The following is a 16,262-nucleotide window of genomic DNA, read 5'->3' as shown; positions in this document are numbered from 1 at the left end:
ATCCTTTTATCTTCTCACATACTTCTTTTTATTTTTATTTGTCTGATTGAATAAATAAAATAGAGATCAATGACAAAATTAAATAGGTGTGCTTGAAGCTTAGTTTTTTGTAGACTTGGATGCTCTTTAACTCGATTGTTGTGTGTTGAAATCCCGGGCCACTTGTGTGGTGGGAAGTCAAGTCACGCGTAAGAATAATACATGTGTCGCTTTTACCTGTTTCTTTCACACGTCTGGACTTTTGGAGTGTTCTGATTGCATTCCTCCTTTCCAGTTGGATTCCATGTATTTCTTCCACTTGTAGAGTTGTAATGATATTGACTGATTGAAACCCATTTCACCCGACTTTCCTTTTCATTACCTAACTTTCTTTTTCATTACTTTTTCATTACCTAACTTTCTTTTTCATACCTTGGCATTGGAGAAGCTAGAAGGTGCAGTAATACGTCAAAGTCAAGTGAACAAGTGGCCACTCGAGTTGTTTGTAAGAGGCAACTTTATATGTGTACATATGTACACTTGTAGTGTTGCAATCTTCTTCCAAATTTCCAATAACATAGCCTAAATACTTTTTCTTCTTCATTGTTGTTGAGATGCGGGGCGAGGGCGAGGGAATTAGGTGCTTCAAACTATTTCATACTTCAATATTTGCTGTGCTAATTTTGTTACAATGTTGCAACCGTTCCCTATCCCTTGATTTCAATAATATTTCTTCTGGAGTAGTTGGCCACTGGGATATTGCTAAGGTGCCCAAGGTGATCAGGTGCATACAGAGAGAAAAGGAAGCACTCCTTGCTTTGAAACGAGACGTCGTGGATTATGACAGTATCCTCTCTTCCTGGGGAAGCGAAGCCCAAAAACAAGAGTGTTGCATATGGGAACGAGTCTACTGCGACAAATATACCGGCCACGTTGTCAAACTTGATTTACGTGGAGGATTTTCTCTTGGTGGTCGATTATCAAGTCAGGTTGGAAACCTTACCCACTTGCAATATCTCGATCTCAGCCTCAATTACTTTGCTAGTGTTGAAAATCTTAATTCATGGCTCCCTCGCCTTTCATCGTTAACCCATTTGGGTCTCAGTTGGAGTAATCTCAGTAATTCTTATGACTGGCTGGAAGCAATTAATATGCTCCCTAAACTTACAAACTTGTCATTGTCTGAATGTGGTCTTCCTGCTCCTCTAATTCACTCCAGTACTCTTTTTAACATAAATTCTTCAAAATCTCTTGCTCATGTTGACCTCAGTTCCAACCAACTTACTTCTTCAATATTTGTATGGTTGTCAAACTACAATGCCAGCCTTGTTCATCTTGACCTCTCTTTCAACCAATTAGTTGGTTCAATTCCCCATGTTTTAGGAAACATGAGCTCTCTTGTTCATCTTGACCTCTCTGCAAACCAATTAGTTGGTTCAATTCCCCATGTTTTAGGAAACTTGAGCTCTCTTGTTCATCTTGACCTCTTTGCAAACCAATTAGTTGGTTCAATTCCCCATCTTTTAGGAAACTTGAGCTCTCTTGCCATTCTTGATCTCTCTGGCAACCAAATTGAAGGAGGGATTCCGCAATCTTTTTCCAAGTTATGTAATCTGCAAGAATTGGACCTTTCTAACAACACTCTGAGTGGACAGCTTTCCTGGTTGCTTCAAATATTAATGTCTGCATGCCCTGATCAGAACTCATTAGAGACTTTGAACCTTGAAATGAATGCTCTGCAAGGGGTGGTTTCAGAAAGCCATTTCTCCAATCTCTCCAGATTAACATATTTGGGTTTGTCCTCCAACTCACTAGCTTTAAGCTTCAATTCTAGTTGGGTTCCTCCCTTCCAATTGGAAGTCATACATTTGGGCTCTTGCAAGATGGGTCCACATTTTCCTATATGGCTTCAAACTCAGAAAAATTATCGGTTTCTTGATATTTCTAATACAGGAATTTCTGATATCCTTCCAAGTTGGCTATGGGAAATGATGTCTCATTATCCAGAAAAAAGAGAGTATGTATCTATAGATCTCTCCAACAACCAAATTAGAGGAATAATACCCAATTCAAGATTTGAGTTTCCCTCATCTTGCTTTAATCGAGTGAATTTGAGTAAGAATCAATTGGAAGGTCCAATCCCTTCATTCCTTTCCAAAGCGTCATCGCTCGATCTCTCCAACAATAAGCTTTCAGGGTTAATTTCTTTCTTGTGCCCAGACAAGGTTAGTAATTTAGCCTATCTTGATCTCTCAAGCAACAATTTACACGTACAACTTCCTAATTGTTGGACAAATTTTGCAAATCTAGTCATTCTTGATTTGAGTAACAATGCTCTTTTTGGGAAAATTCCTACCACAATAGGCTCTTTATTTTCAATTCAAACATTGAAGCTGAATAAGAATAGATTTGTGGGAGAATTGCCTTCATCTTTGAAGAATTGTACAAGGCTCGTAGTCTTTGATGTTGGACACAATAATTTATCAGGAATGTTACCTGAATGGTTAGGGGTTGGACTTCCAATGTTAGCTATCCTCATCCTCCGTTCTAATCACTTTTATGGAAACATTCCCCTACAGTTATGTAATCTAAAACAAATTCAAATTCTAGATCTCTCGATAAACAATATCTCTGGAAGTATACCCAAATGCTTCAACAATTTGACTAAATTGACTGAAATAGGAAATTCAAATCTAACCATCCATCATAAGTATGGCGGTGACGGTTTGCATTCCTGGGGCGGTATTTATGAAGATGAAGCATCCTTGATATGGAAAGGCGTAATGTCCGAATACAAAAGTACTCTGGGGCTTGTAAAGAGTATTCATCTATCGAGCAATCAGTTAACTGGGGAGATTCCTAATGAAATCGCTGATCTTGTTGGGTTGGTTTCTTTAAACCTATCGAGAAACAATTTAACAGGTCAAATAACTCCAAAGATCGGGAAGCTGCAGTCATTAGATTCGCTTGATTTGTCAAACAACCAAATACATGGTACAATTCCAACAAGTCTCTTTCAAATATCTGGCCTTGGTAAGTTGGACCTGTCAAACAACAACTTGTTTGGAAGAATTCCAATGGGGACTCGGCTCCAAAACTATGAACCCTCTGCTTTTGCTGGGAATCCTCTACTTTGTGGAATTCCACTTCAACAGTTGTGCTCTCCCAAGGAAACAAGTACAGAGGAGCCACCCGTGTTCAGGGATCAAGTTGAAGACAATGATGGGTTTATAACACCGGGATTTTTTGTGAGTTTGGCGCTTGGGTTTGTTGTTGGATTTTGGGGAGTTTGTGGGAGTTTAATGTTCATCAGGTCATAGAGATACACATACTTCAAGTTCTTGAACTGTGTATACGATTGGCTTTATGTGAGGGTGGCGTTGATTAGGCGACGAAGAATTGTTTATGGGTAAATTGTAAGTACTCTTCCACATAACTATAGTGTGATGATATGGCATCGTTGCTATCATGATTAATATGAATTTGGTCTGTCTAATTGTCTTTGAATTTGTAACTAATATATGCTGTGGTTTTTCTCAATATTTTCAGCTCGTGCATCTACCGTTCGCAAGCCATGCTCCCCTTCAGCCGGAGAAGGAGATAGAAGAGTGCAATTAGAAGTTATAATTTGGTGAAAGTGTTGTGCTTGATTTAGGGGCGTGTTCGTTTTTGCAATGATGTTATTCAGATTATCTTTGAGGGGTTAATTAGGTCCCTTTAATCCCCTTTTACTTATTGTTATCATTTTATTATTGAATTTTCTTGAGAAACTTGCAGAAACTTATTAATCAACAAAAAGAAAAGCAGACATATAGTTCAATCAAGATTTGATACATTAACCCTAAGAACATCCCAGCACCGGTCTTTCAATATCTTCGTTAAAAACCAAATCTTGACAAGATTAGATTCGGCCAGTGACCATCTAGTTTTTCTATATGTATAGCTGCGTTGTAATATCCGATCCTTTTTTTTTTTTGGTTGCTTGCATTTATTATATAAAATCCTGCATCTTCAGTCGTTCATCAGTTATTTTGTGAGTTTGAAACCATGTTCGTTAGCGTCAAATTAAGACCAAGAAACACAATAACTTAGGGCAAATAAATCAAAAGAAGAACCACAACCAAACTAATAATCATGTACGTACAACAAAACAACTGTATTTATGCTTCTCTGGCCTCTCAAAATATAACCATTAGTTATATACACTCGTTATCATAGCCTATTAACCAAACATACAATAATTCCACTAGACATCATATTTCATAAATTGACTTTGTGATGCACCAAGGTATTGAAATCCTAGTGGAGAGCCCATCTAAGCTAATAAAAATAAGGAACTTTAACGAAAAACTCTTCGTACTGTTCACTTTGACGGAAAAATCACATTTTTACACTAAAAAGTCAATCTTGTACTATTCACTTTACCTTTTATTTTGTCCGTATCGTTAAAACTCAAAGTTTTCAAGTCATTTTCATTAGTTTTCATTGTATATCAAAACCACAATTTTCAAAAGTAATGCAATGAACCTGGTATGAAAGTTAGTCCCTTTGAAAGCAAGACAGTCAATGCATGCTTCAGTGGGTGGAATGTTATGGTCAAAAAGATAAATATTATTTGAACAAGTGGTTGGTGCAAAATCGTGGGGCTTGAGTTTGGGGCTACATCTAGCGTTTCTAATTCGTGCAATATTCTAATCTAATCTAAACGATGGGGAGGGGGATTCGAACTTTGGGGGCATGTTCAAGGGGAGCATACTGCTTTAGCCAACTTGGCTACACCCAGGTATGTTGGGGCAACAAATGGCTTGAACTAGGGACATTTGTCAGATTTTGTATGAGACTGACTGTGTCTAGTTGCTTTTCTTACGAACAGGGTGATTCAATGGACACTCGAGAATTGTCTTAGGGCACCCTAGAACGGTTTATGAACAACTAAGAATTTGTCTTCATAGTCGGGGGTCCACAGAATCACCCTTGTGCAAAAGCATATGTTTAGAGAGAGGAATATCCAAATTTTGGGGCTCATTGTTGATTGCTAATAGACTCTTCTGCAACTGGAGCTGCAATGGAAAGAAACATGGCAGCAGATGGCTCACCTTGGTCTAGGTTTGCACCTGAGCCTGCATGCATGCTTGACACCCCGCAACTGTTTTAAGTTGATGTCCTTGCAGACTTGTCTGATGTCAAGATAATAGTATCGTATATCCAGCGAAGATACTTCTCAGACAGCCCGTCTTTCTGGAATAAAATAACTGACATAAATTTCATTGAGAAGGGGAATGCAATGAAAGGCATGCACCATCTGTCTTTTTTCCAATTTCTTCCAAAGCAATTCATTGAAAATATCACATGCTAAACCGATCACAATGTTACAATATGTCCACTGATCGCAATGTTATAAATCGAAATGACTCCTTTGTTATTCCATAGTCTGAACTGTTTCTTTGCTGCCATTAGCTCGAAATGACTCCTTTGTTATTCCGTAGTAGACTGGTTCTTCGCCTACAAAGGTAATGAAATTCCAGCCGAAAGCAGACCCACCAACAATATATGTCCCTTGAGTCTGACCATCTTCAGCCCGCTGCTTTTCGCTGGATACACCTGTTGGAAACTTATTTTCTGATGGCTTTGCAAAAGCCCTTGTATCTTGGGGCTTTTCACCTGGCACATTCTTACTTCTTGTTGCCGAAACTGTTTCTGCCGTCATCTGTTTGCATAGTTCCATTAGAAGTTAAACATCTGAAATTTGCAACATAAGCGATAATTAGCACATCTCATGATCACTAAGCAACATCTCAAGCAATTGGCCCCATCATACAAAGCCTTGAACTCTAAAGTGTCCAAAGGAATCCAAAAACTGGAGCATAGGCAGATATGGTGCTCAAGAAACTCAGAACAAAACCATGCGTCAATATAAGAAGATGAGTGAGACAGATATCTCCTCGTAAAGAAAGGAAAAGGTCAACTGAACGCCACTAACAGTATTCTAGGATTAGGCTGCCACCAATAAGACTATCAGAGACTCAGTTTCAAGGGTGAAACTCGATATAATCATTTACACAAAGATTAATAAACCAAGCACATGAATGAAAGTCAGATGTCATCATAACCACCACATTAATAAACTGCTTATTTTAAGATTAACAAATCAGCTCAGCTTTAGCATACAACTCAAGGGATAACTATTTGTCTGTGAAAAGATGAAAACAAAATCTAAATGAGCTTACATTCTTGAATTTCTTCAGATGACTTGCACGTTCGAAAGTCAGGGGTCCTGAGAACCTTCAAGATGACAAAAAATTAAGTTACTCCATGCATACTTCATATAATGTAGCAAACAAACGAAGCAGTTCAAAACAGCAGGATTTAGAGAAATTGATTGAGAGTGATTACATTGACAACCTTGATAGATGAAATCTGCAAACCAAGTGATTACATTGACATACAGATTAACGATATAGCATGCATTCAACACATTACACTTGGTCTGCAGCCTCAGATAATCAAACACTATCCGATATGTAGCACATAAACACTAATTTTGACAGCTTCACTTGATACAAATTAGAAACACCTCAATTCACTTGAAAGCATAAATCATTTGCCTTCATTCTTCACCTTATCCCAAAAATGATTACTAATAGTTCAAATATTACAATTCTGCACCGAAAATATTAAACAACTCAATCATTAGATTCATGACCAACAGCCATTTCCATCAGAAACGTTATTTACACAATTTTTAAATGCATAGCTACTAAGGGCACCTACAATGTAAGTACAAGGCAGCAGAGTTACAAAGATTATACATTTATTTAATATTTTAAGAAAAGTGAAATCTTTAGAAATGTTAAAGACATGCCAATTATGAATCCAAACAAACCCAAAATCCACAATTCAATACAAAGAAAACCCTCTGATATTAAATTTAAAAAAATAAATAAATAAATAAAAAAATAAAAAATAAAAAAACAATAAAAGGAAAACCCAGATCACGAAAATCTTCAAAATTTACAAGAAATTCACATCAAAATGAAAATTTTGGGAAATGGGTTTTCAACTGTACCTCGAGAAAATGAGGGCGGACCTCTTTGAGGACGGCGCGAATCTTGTAGAGGGTGGATGAGTTGGAGAAATGGGCATCGTTTTCAAGAGGTCTCTTCTTGGACTTGGGAGGAAGAGAAGACGGAGGAGGCTGTGGAGGGAGGACTACGGCGGAGCTCGGAGGGATTGGGAGGATTTCGGTGGCTGTGGACTCGGCTGGCTTTGGATCTTCTTCCATTAGTGCTGTTTGTCCGCGGAGTTCAGAGTACTATTGGGTTTTAAGTTGCATACAAGAGCGACAGACGCTTGTGCTGTGTTTGGATGTGTTTGGCTGTCAATGTAAGCTTATGCGCTTAAAGCAGGACTACATACAACCGTTACATTACATTAGCATTGTGATTTTTGTACTTGTAACGTAAAGATATATGTAAATTTGTATCTACGTTGCGTTATATTAATTAGCACATCCGCTACACTCGTGTCATGTAAGTGTTTTTTTTTTTTAGGGAAAATTAGAATGTCTTATATCTTTTCTATAATTGTTAGATTAAACATTCATTCCTTTTAAAGATTTGATTAAGGTGCTTTGATCAATTATCACCTCAATAATTTTTTATTTATTTAATTTCCATGTCATTAATTTAAATGCATTTATATATAGGCATAAGGTAGCTTAGCAACTAATTACCTATAATATAGGAATTTAATTTCGAATCCCCTTCTACACATTAAATGATATTTTTTTAATAAAATAAAATAAAAAATTAATTAACTAATTCCTCATTTCCTTATTATCAGTATTTAAAAAAGAAATTCTCTTTCTATTAAAAATGTCTCAATAAAAGGTCTTCAATACATATTTTTTTCACGTATAGATATATAAAAAATATACTTAAAACTTATGGTACATTTGAGAACAAAAGTATCGACTTTTGGTACGTTTAGATTTCAAATGTACCGAGAAACCAAATGTACCAAAATTTCAAATGTACCATAAAACCAAATGTACCTATTGTTATGTAACTCTTTTGGTACATTTAGATTTCAAATATATAGAGAAACCAAATGTACCAAAATTTCAAATGTACCATAAAACCAAATGTACCTATTGTTATGTAACTCTTTTGGTACATTTAGATTTCAAATATATAGAGAAACCAAATGTACCAAAATTTCAAATGTACCATAAAACCAAATGTGCCCATTGTCAGGTAACTTTTTTGGTACGTTTAGATTCCAAATGTACCAAAAGACCAAATGAACAAAAAATCTCAAATGTACCACAAAACCAAATGTCTTTATCAGATAACCCTTTTTGGTATATTTACATTCCAAATGTACCGAGAAATACAAAAAATTAAATCCACTATAAAACTAAATGTGTTCATATTATAGGTAACTAGACATAGCTATATTGTCACATCACGGCCCGGGGCCCACCACATCCCGGCCCCGCTCTACCACCGTAGCACGATATTGTCCGCTTTAGGTCTTACCATTCCCTCATGGTTTTGTTTTTGGGAACTCATGAGCAACTTCCCAGTGGGTCACCCATCATGGGATTGCTCTAGCCCCCTACTCGCTTAACTTCGGAGTTCCTACGGAACCTGAAGCCAGTGAGCTCCCAAAAAGCCTCGTACTAGGTAAGGATGAGAATATACATTTAAGGATCACTCCCATGGGCGATGTGGAATGTCACAATCCACCCCCTTAGGGGGCCAACATCCTCGTCGACACACTACGGCCAAAGTTAGGCTCTGATACCAAATTGTCACATCCCAGCCCAGGGCCCACCACATCCCGAACCCGCTCCACCACCGTAGCACGATATTGTCCCCTTTAGGCCTTACCATTCCCTCATGGTTTTTTTTTTTGGGAACTCACGAGCAACTTCCCAATGAGTCACCCATCATGGGATTGCTCTAGCCCCCTTCTTGTTTAACTTCGGAGTTCCTATGGAATCCGAAGTCAGTGAGCTCCCAAAAGACCTCATGCTAGGTAGGGATGAGAATATACATTTAAGGATCACTCCCCTGGACGATGTGGGATGTCACATATATAATCAAACAAATCTTTATTATGTGTTGGGTCTTCTAAATAATAAAATCTGACAATTTTTTTTTATAAATATTCTACTATATTCACAAAAAAAAAAGTAAAAATTATAACAAACAATAAAAAAATGCATAGAGATGGATAATAAATACATAAAAATAGGGATAATAGGAAAAGAAAAAAAAACGAAATGTCCAGGAGAAGTCGTGAAAAACTAAAATTCTAAACAAAATTGAACTTATGTGAAAAACTGAAATTAATAACCAAAATTTTAAGAAAATGTTTGATCAAATTTTCAAAATGAGTGTATGTTTAATCTAAAAAATTAAAAAACAAGGTGCCTATATCAAAACCCCCCTTTTTTTTATTTTCAGAAACAATTGTGATAAACAGCAAATCAAATGGTATTTTCTCATATTTTACTAAGACCAACTCCAATGGTTGAAGTTAAAACTTAAATCTTTAGCTTAAAAAATTTAGGTTTTAACTCAAAAATATATTTTTTTTCTCTAATGATTTTGGCTTAATATTTGAGCCCAAATTATTGAAGAATGAATTTAGACTAAATTTTGGTAACTTTTTTTATAAATAAAATTTATGTGTATTATTCTAATTTATTTTTATGAAAATTTTAACATAAAAATATTTTCATTCTGATAAGTAATGAAAAATCATTAAATATGCTTCAATTTTGGATGAATTTTGATTTAAATAATTTTTTTAATTTTTTTAGATGTTGGATTTAATCTTAGATCGCATATTTTATTTTATCGACAAATTTAATTATATTCGACCTCAGCGGTTGGATCTAATGTATTTATAAATTATATTGAATAAAAAAAGTTTGAATTTGTGTTGTTGGATCAACCAACAACCCAATCTTTACAAGCAACGGATTACAAAATAGTCGTTGGAATGGAATAGTATAAGGTGGCATACAAAGCTGTTAGCTTCATGAGAGCCCGCCACTAACTTGGCTTATTTTGTCATGTTTGAGCTAATTTTGCCCAAATTTTAGGTTTTATCACAAACACAAATTTTTGCCCAATTGTTTTGGGAAAAGATTGGGGGTGTTTAAAATCTAAAATTATAAGTTTAACCTAACCATTGGAGTTAGTCTAAATGGTAATTATAAATATTTTTTTCGATGAAAAAAATACTTATATTAAATAAAGTGACCACGATCACAACTAGTTCTCATAAAATAGGTCTTGAAGGCCACAAATGGTAACTGCCTATCCCAAACATGAAGAATATTAAAATGAATAATTGCATCTGCTAGAAAGTTTGCTTCTCTAAAAATGTGGGCTGTGGAGATGAAATCAAAAGAGGTCGTCAAACTTTTGATGTCTTCAACAATAATCTTTAAGCGCCAAGGAGCACTACATGATCCTAATTCCTAATCTAGCGTCAATCACAAATTTTTTTTTATTTTTTATATCTTCAGTTTCCACATTTTCTTCAAAAATCAAATTTCAAGTTATCATTATCTACATTATTTTGGATCCGAGTCACAAATTTAACAATAAATCTTTCACCGGCATTCAAGCCCCAACAAATATGGGTCCAAAATGTTTTGACCATTTATGACAACTCGTAGAATGATATTTCAGTCAAGTAGATGGATTACGCCCTTCCATTTCATTTCCTCCTTTTTCCAGTTCCCTATATTTCTGTCTCCTTTAAGTCATAATCTTAAGAAGAAGAAAAAAAAGAGCTCAATAACAATTCATGATTTTGCAATCAATTTACTTTAGAAGAGCTCAACACCAATTTATACAATTTGGTTGCTAATATGAGCAATTGATAGGTTGATGAAATGTGGAGTTTCCTCAAAATCCAAGCCAACTAGTATCTGGGATGGGAGAGCGGGTAAAGTCTCACACTAAGTTAGCCATAACAATGTGATTCAAATTCGCCATTAGTGAGAATCGAACCTAAGACCTCTCATTTACAAGTGAAAAAGAATATCACTAGACCATAATATTAAGTGGTCCAAGTATATCACTTTTAAACACACTTAACAACCTTTAATCGTGATTGTGCTCTCGTCATTTTGTCCTTATTAAACACATTTTTAAAAATTTGAGAACTAATAACTTGGAATGAAAATACATTAAGGATCAACTGAAGCAACCCAGAAAGGGGGATTTTCTTTAAATCCTTGACTAATATTTTTTAGCACAAAATCTAATATGGTTTGAGGAGGCACTTGATACAATTATTGATTTTTGTAGTAAAACTATGTAATATTTTAGTGAAAGAAAGTCCTTCTTCTTTGATTGAAATTTCCGACAAGATTTTATGCTTTATTTCATAAATATCAGACTTTTGCTATACATATAGAACAATATTTGGCTACTCAAACATGAGTAGGAACACCTATTCAAAATTTCTCAAAATTGTTCATTGTCAATTTATAGAACTTCATGTTTAATAATCAGAACCGTTCATATTATAAATCGTGTAACGACTCGTCCCCAAAAGTTACAATCTTAATAATTTTAATAAGTGAATTTACGAAAATGCCCTTCGAGACAAAGTGTTGACTTTTGTTGACTGCCATGTCGTGTCATGTAAGACTCGTTTTCTTGCCATATTCTTGTGGTATTCGTCGATACGGACACGTGGGCGCAAATGGAACACAATTTGGAGTTATGACGAAGGAGTTATTAATGAATGAAGTCGATGGTAAAATTGTAAATTTATTATTTTCTGGAATACTCCAGATTTTTGGAGTAAAATATGGTGGAGCCACGTGTGTGCCCCAAATTTAAAGAAGAAAACATGGGCGATGGAGATAGGCTATAAAGGAAAGAAAGGAGGGGGATGTGAAGCCAACCGAGATAAGAGAGAGATGGTGAGTGACCAATGGAGAAAGAAGAAAGGAGGGGAAAGGAGAAGGGTGAGAAGCACGGGATCATGGATCCCTTACCAGTTCTGCACGACCCGACCTGCGGAAATTGTGAAACCCGAAGGGTTTCAATGGTTTTCCGGCTAATTTCCAACGATTTACGCTGAGTTATCATCTGGGAACTTCTCACCAACCTTTCCTCTTCGATTTTCCACACAAATTAGATAAGATTTGGTCTTGGTTTCGTGAGAATGGCACCGGAGGCACCGTTGTGTTCTTGGTGGCAATTCGCCAATTTTTGAAGCAAAGTCCTTCGATCTTTACCACCATTAGACTCTCCTTGAATCCCAGAAACAAAGCCCAATCATCCTTGGAGGCGTCAGAGCTTGTTTTGAGTTGAATCAAGAACACCCATTTCAAGGGTTTCTGACAGATCGAGGTGGATTTTAGGTGTTTATTGGCCTTAGACACAGGTATGAAAGTTTCTCTATTCACTGAGATCTTCATTTATGTGAAGTTTGAGAATTTTTAGAAATAGTTGAATTTTCCTGCGAGTCAGGGCGGCGCGTGGGCCGAGACGTCCCCTAACCTTCCTAGGCTAAATTTGAATACCCTGATTCCATTGGTGAAGTTTAATTGATGAATTTCCATCATTTGAACGTAGTTCCATTAAGGTCCGCTGCTTGATTATTATAGCAATTGACAATCCGACTGTTGGATCGTCACCAAACTTTGATATGTTATAATACTTAATATTTGGGGATATTAGAAACTTACGGATCGGGAATCTGACTTACGGATCTTCCCGAATAGGATATGTAAGTTGCATGTTCTATTGATAAGAATTCTAAAACATGATTTGATAATTGTTCTAGGCACCGATCGTTCGTGACGCCTTGATGTTTGTGCTAGAGAGTTGTAGCGCGGACTCCAGGTGAGTAGGCTTTTGGTTTTCTATATATATGTTTTCCATTTTCCCAGAAATGGTTTTAAATGGATTTACATTTTTAAATGCCATGTCAAATGCATTACATTTTAGTGTATGCATTAGTATAGATATGCATATTATTGCATGACGCTGCGGACGCCTAGGTAAGCTTTAGGTAAGTGCATATTGATGTTAGTGATTGCAGTGTGTATGGTTATGTTTAGATGCATTTAGTGCTCATTATCCTGCACCCTGGTGTTAGTGCTCCCCCCGAGGCCAGGGCAAGCCTTCACGTGATCGTTCACCTTCCGTATTGTACGCTCACCTTGGATCCAAGGCAGGTGCCACCTTGTCGTACAGACCACATTAGGTGATTCCGACTCGTAGGTGACTTGCGATACTTCGCACAATCTTCACGTGATCGTAGCACTTGAGCGTATTTATTTACACCCAGCCTGTCGTATAGACCACATTAGGTGGTTTCGACTCATATGCAGGAATTGGTTAATGAGCTATAGGTTCAGCCGTACAGGTCATGTTAGGTGACTTCGGCTGGCATATCATTTTACATTGATTTATTTTACCTGGCTTACTTATTTTATTGCTAAGATACTTGACATGGCATATACTTGGTTTTCACTACTCTCGAGCATGATTTCTATATACATATGTATTATTATTTTTTGAGAAAGTATACGGGTTTTACGGCGAGGGGTTATAACGTTTTCAAAAAGTTTTTATTAAAAACTTTATTTTCAAGCTCACTCACCCTTATTTTGCGCCCCTCCAGGTTTTAGCTGCTGGAAGTTCGTATCGATGAGGATTTGTGGCGAATCTCAATATAGGTGGCTACCTTTGAGGGTATGATCCTTACCCATACTACTGTACTTTATTTATGCTCTGACGTTGCGTGTGAAATGGGCTCATTCCCGCTCATAGCGTACTTTTGTCTTTAGGCACTTTTAGGTTTAAATTTAATCACATTTTCCACATCACCATACTTTATGGCTTCGTTACCTTCCAGGTGTCGCCCAGCACAACTCGATTCGAAGTCCTAGTGGATATTTCGAGTCATGGTGTGTCAAATCGCCCTATAAAGATCGCCTTTACAACAAATCAATTTAAACTAAGATCGTTTAGTCATCAAACTGTTTAAAATCAAATGAACAAAATTGGTTTTACGAACAGTCTATGTATTTGCTACAATAGATTGACTAAACGACCTTAATTTTAATTTATTTTTTGCAGAGATGATCTTTACATTATGATTCATAGTATGAACAATTCTGATGATAAGCACAAAGCTCTATGATTAAACACTAAGAGTTTTGAGTAGGAGTTCCTACTCATTTTTAAGTAGCCAAACATTGTTCATAAGAGTAGGAACTCTTACTCAAAACTCTTCGTATTCGAATCACATAGTTTTGTACTTATGATCAGAATCGTTCATATTATGAATCACTTTGTAAATATCATCTTTGTAAAAATGAATTAAAACTAAGGTCGTTTAGTTCATCTATTATAGCAAATCCATGGACGGTTCATAATGCTCTTATCAATTCCGTTCATCTGTTTTTATACAATTCAATGACTAAACGACCTTAATTTTAATTGATTTTTTTTATAGAGATGATCTTTATGGAGTGATTTATAATATGAACAGTTTCGATCATATACACGAACTTATAGGAATCGACAACGAATACTTTTGAGTATGAATTCCTACTTATCCTTTGAGGAGCCAAATATTGTTCTATATTTGAAATATATAAAGGAAATTAAGAAAAAATTAAAAATAAATAAATAAATAAATAAAAACCCCCATTTTGCTTCCAATTCCTTGTACTTTCTTCCCTTCCGAAAAAAATGAAAAATCCTCACTTTCTCTAAAACCAACTCTCAAAAGCCTCCATCTTTAAACCAATCTTTCCAGAGAATCCGAGAGAAAGCGAAAGCAAAAGGATATGAACTCAAAAACCGAAAGGCTGGTGAGGAGGACGACCATGGTGGCCACTGTCACTGCTGCCTATTTCCTCTTGACTGCTGATTACGGCTCCGAGCCCAACGCTCTCGACCCTGTAAGTTCCTTTTTCTTCCCGCAATTTCATATTCTGTAATCAAACTTTGATATTGTTGCGAAAAGGGTAGGGAGAAAAGGAATAATTAGTCTTTGGGTTGTGATTTAACTTCTCAGATGTGTAATTTTAGTTCACAAATGTGGGGGTCTTTCGATTTCGGGTTCGATTTACAGTTGCTTGTTGTAGAATGAATTGTGGGTTATGGAATTGGACTAATTGGGTTTTTTGTTTTTTTGTTTTTTGGCTCTGCGTCGATTTTGTTCATATCCTTTTAGCAAAATGATAATGTGAGTGAGATTTTGGGTAGTTTTCTGCTTGTATAGTTACCACTCTTTCATTGCAAATTTTTTAGTATTTGATTGCTCAAGATACTAAGAGTGATTTTTCTGTCATTGAGATTCGATCGTTTATGATGAAAATGGTATCGTAAAAAGCTTCAGAAAATGCGACCTAGGAATGGTATTGGTCTGCTATGCCGTGTAGATTATCGAGCACTTCCTTTTTTCTTCCCTGAATGTAGAGAGGAGCGTTTTAATCAGTTAGGAACGACTTGTTTGGCGATTAGAAGAACTATAGGATGCTAAAACGGATAAGCGGTCGATTTTGTGGAGATAGAAACTGGTGGTGTCATGAAAAAGTCACCTCTTCTTATCCAAAGTGAGAGGATATAACGTGAAAGGTTTAAGCACAGAAAGATTGGGGGTTGCAGGGAGATCAAAAAGAGGTTAAAGTTAAAAGTAACAGCCAGAATATCTGATAAAGACCGTCAGTAATGTGTAAGCTTTCGGGGTTGCCAAAACTGTTTTTTATAGGCATACGAACTTTACTATGTCTTGCACATCAATGAAGGCATTTGCGCATGGAACTGTTACCCAACTCTAAAATACCATGCCTGCTAGACTTATGAATTGCTTAAAAACCTTGTTATTCCGTCATTAGTAATTAGTGATTGTCATTGGCTGTATATTTGAGGTCTAATTGCACCAATTTGTGATGGCAGATTAAGAAAGCTATACAGTCTGCAGAAGGTTCTGTGAAAGACTTCATTTTCAGATCAAAGAGTCCACCTCAGGAAAGCAAAATCGAGAAGCTGGGCGCTGCTGATGCAAAGGACCGTCCTTAGTTTAATAGGCAGTTGATTATGTATAGAAAGATCGTCGGTCTGAGAATGATGTTACAGTTCTGTTAAGTTTCTGTGGGGTGATATTTGGACCTTGTGTACCTTTTGCAGAAAGATAGTTCCATGCTTGGTTTTATGTATGATATTCTCCTTGCTGCTGATATAGAACTCAACTCAGTGCGGATATGATTATGATGTTCACTA

General features: G+C 36.3%; 3 protein-coding genes across 4 annotated transcripts; 2 read left to right on the top strand and 1 right to left on the bottom strand.

The window, feature by feature from the left end:
- The first annotated feature begins 122 nt into the window (after positions 1-122).
- LOC148695827 (receptor-like protein EIX2) lies at positions 123-3,803 on the top strand. The gene is made up of 2 exons (XM_088696401.1): positions 123-3,395; positions 3,529-3,803. The coding sequence occupies exon 1, from the start codon at positions 594-596 to the stop codon at positions 3,297-3,299; it is 2,706 nt and encodes a 901-aa protein (XP_088552527.1). The 5' UTR covers positions 123-593; the 3' UTR covers positions 3,300-3,395; positions 3,529-3,803.
- A 1,456-nt stretch (positions 3,804-5,259) lies between these two features.
- Positions 5,260-7,360, bottom strand: LOC148695826 (uncharacterized). 2 transcript variants are annotated; one of them, XM_088696402.1, is made up of 3 exons: positions 7,046-7,360; positions 6,207-6,261; positions 5,260-5,686 (listed from the first exon to the last, which is right to left on the bottom strand). In XM_088696402.1, the coding sequence occupies exons 1-3, from the start codon at positions 7,259-7,261 to the stop codon at positions 5,652-5,654; spliced, it is 306 nt and encodes a 101-aa protein (XP_088552528.1). In that variant the 5' UTR covers positions 7,262-7,360; the 3' UTR covers positions 5,260-5,651. The 2 variants fall into 2 exon arrangements, with proteins under 2 accessions (XP_088552528.1, XP_088552529.1); XM_088696403.1 differs by having other exon boundaries at positions 5,260-5,718; positions 7,046-7,357.
- A 7,341-nt stretch (positions 7,361-14,701) lies between these two features.
- On the top strand, positions 14,702-16,262 carry LOC137735086 (uncharacterized). The gene is made up of 2 exons (XM_068474459.2): positions 14,702-14,938; positions 15,939-16,262. Exons 1-2 carry the CDS (start codon positions 14,825-14,827, stop codon positions 16,059-16,061), a joined length of 237 nt encoding a protein of 78 aa, XP_068330560.1. The 5' UTR covers positions 14,702-14,824; the 3' UTR covers positions 16,062-16,262.

The sequence above is a fragment of the Pyrus communis genome, chromosome 7 (assembly GCF_041283825.1).
Source record: "Pyrus communis isolate YQ-2024b chromosome 7, ASM4128382v1, whole genome shotgun sequence".
NCBI classification, from domain to species: domain Eukaryota; kingdom Viridiplantae; phylum Streptophyta; class Magnoliopsida; order Rosales; family Rosaceae; genus Pyrus; species Pyrus communis.
Note: the sequence above shows the minus strand (reverse complement) of the source record. Positions and strands in the feature narration are given on the sequence as shown.

Bases quoted from the DNA above. Each gene is read 5' to 3' on its own strand.
- LOC148695826 (XM_088696402.1), bottom strand. From the start codon at position 7,261: ATGGAAGAAGATCCAAAGCCAGCCGAGTCCACAGCCACCGAAATCCTC. The intron at 6,262-7,045 runs GTACAGTTGAAA...GTCATCTTGAAG, and splicing joins TCCGCCCTCATTTTCTCGAG to GTTCTCAGGACCCCTGACTT. The intron at 5,687-6,206 runs GTAAGCTCATTT...CTATGCAAACAG, and splicing joins ATCTGAAGAAATTCAAGAAT to ATGACGGCAGAAACAGTTTC.
- LOC148695827 (XM_088696401.1), top strand. From the start codon at position 594: ATGCGGGGCGAGGGCGAGGGAATTAGGTGCTTCAAACTATTTCATACT.
- LOC137735086 (XM_068474459.2), top strand. From the start codon at position 14,825: ATGAACTCAAAAACCGAAAGGCTGGTGAGGAGGACGACCATGGTGGCC. The intron at 14,939-15,938 runs GTAAGTTCCTTT...TTGTGATGGCAG, and splicing joins AGCCCAACGCTCTCGACCCT to ATTAAGAAAGCTATACAGTC.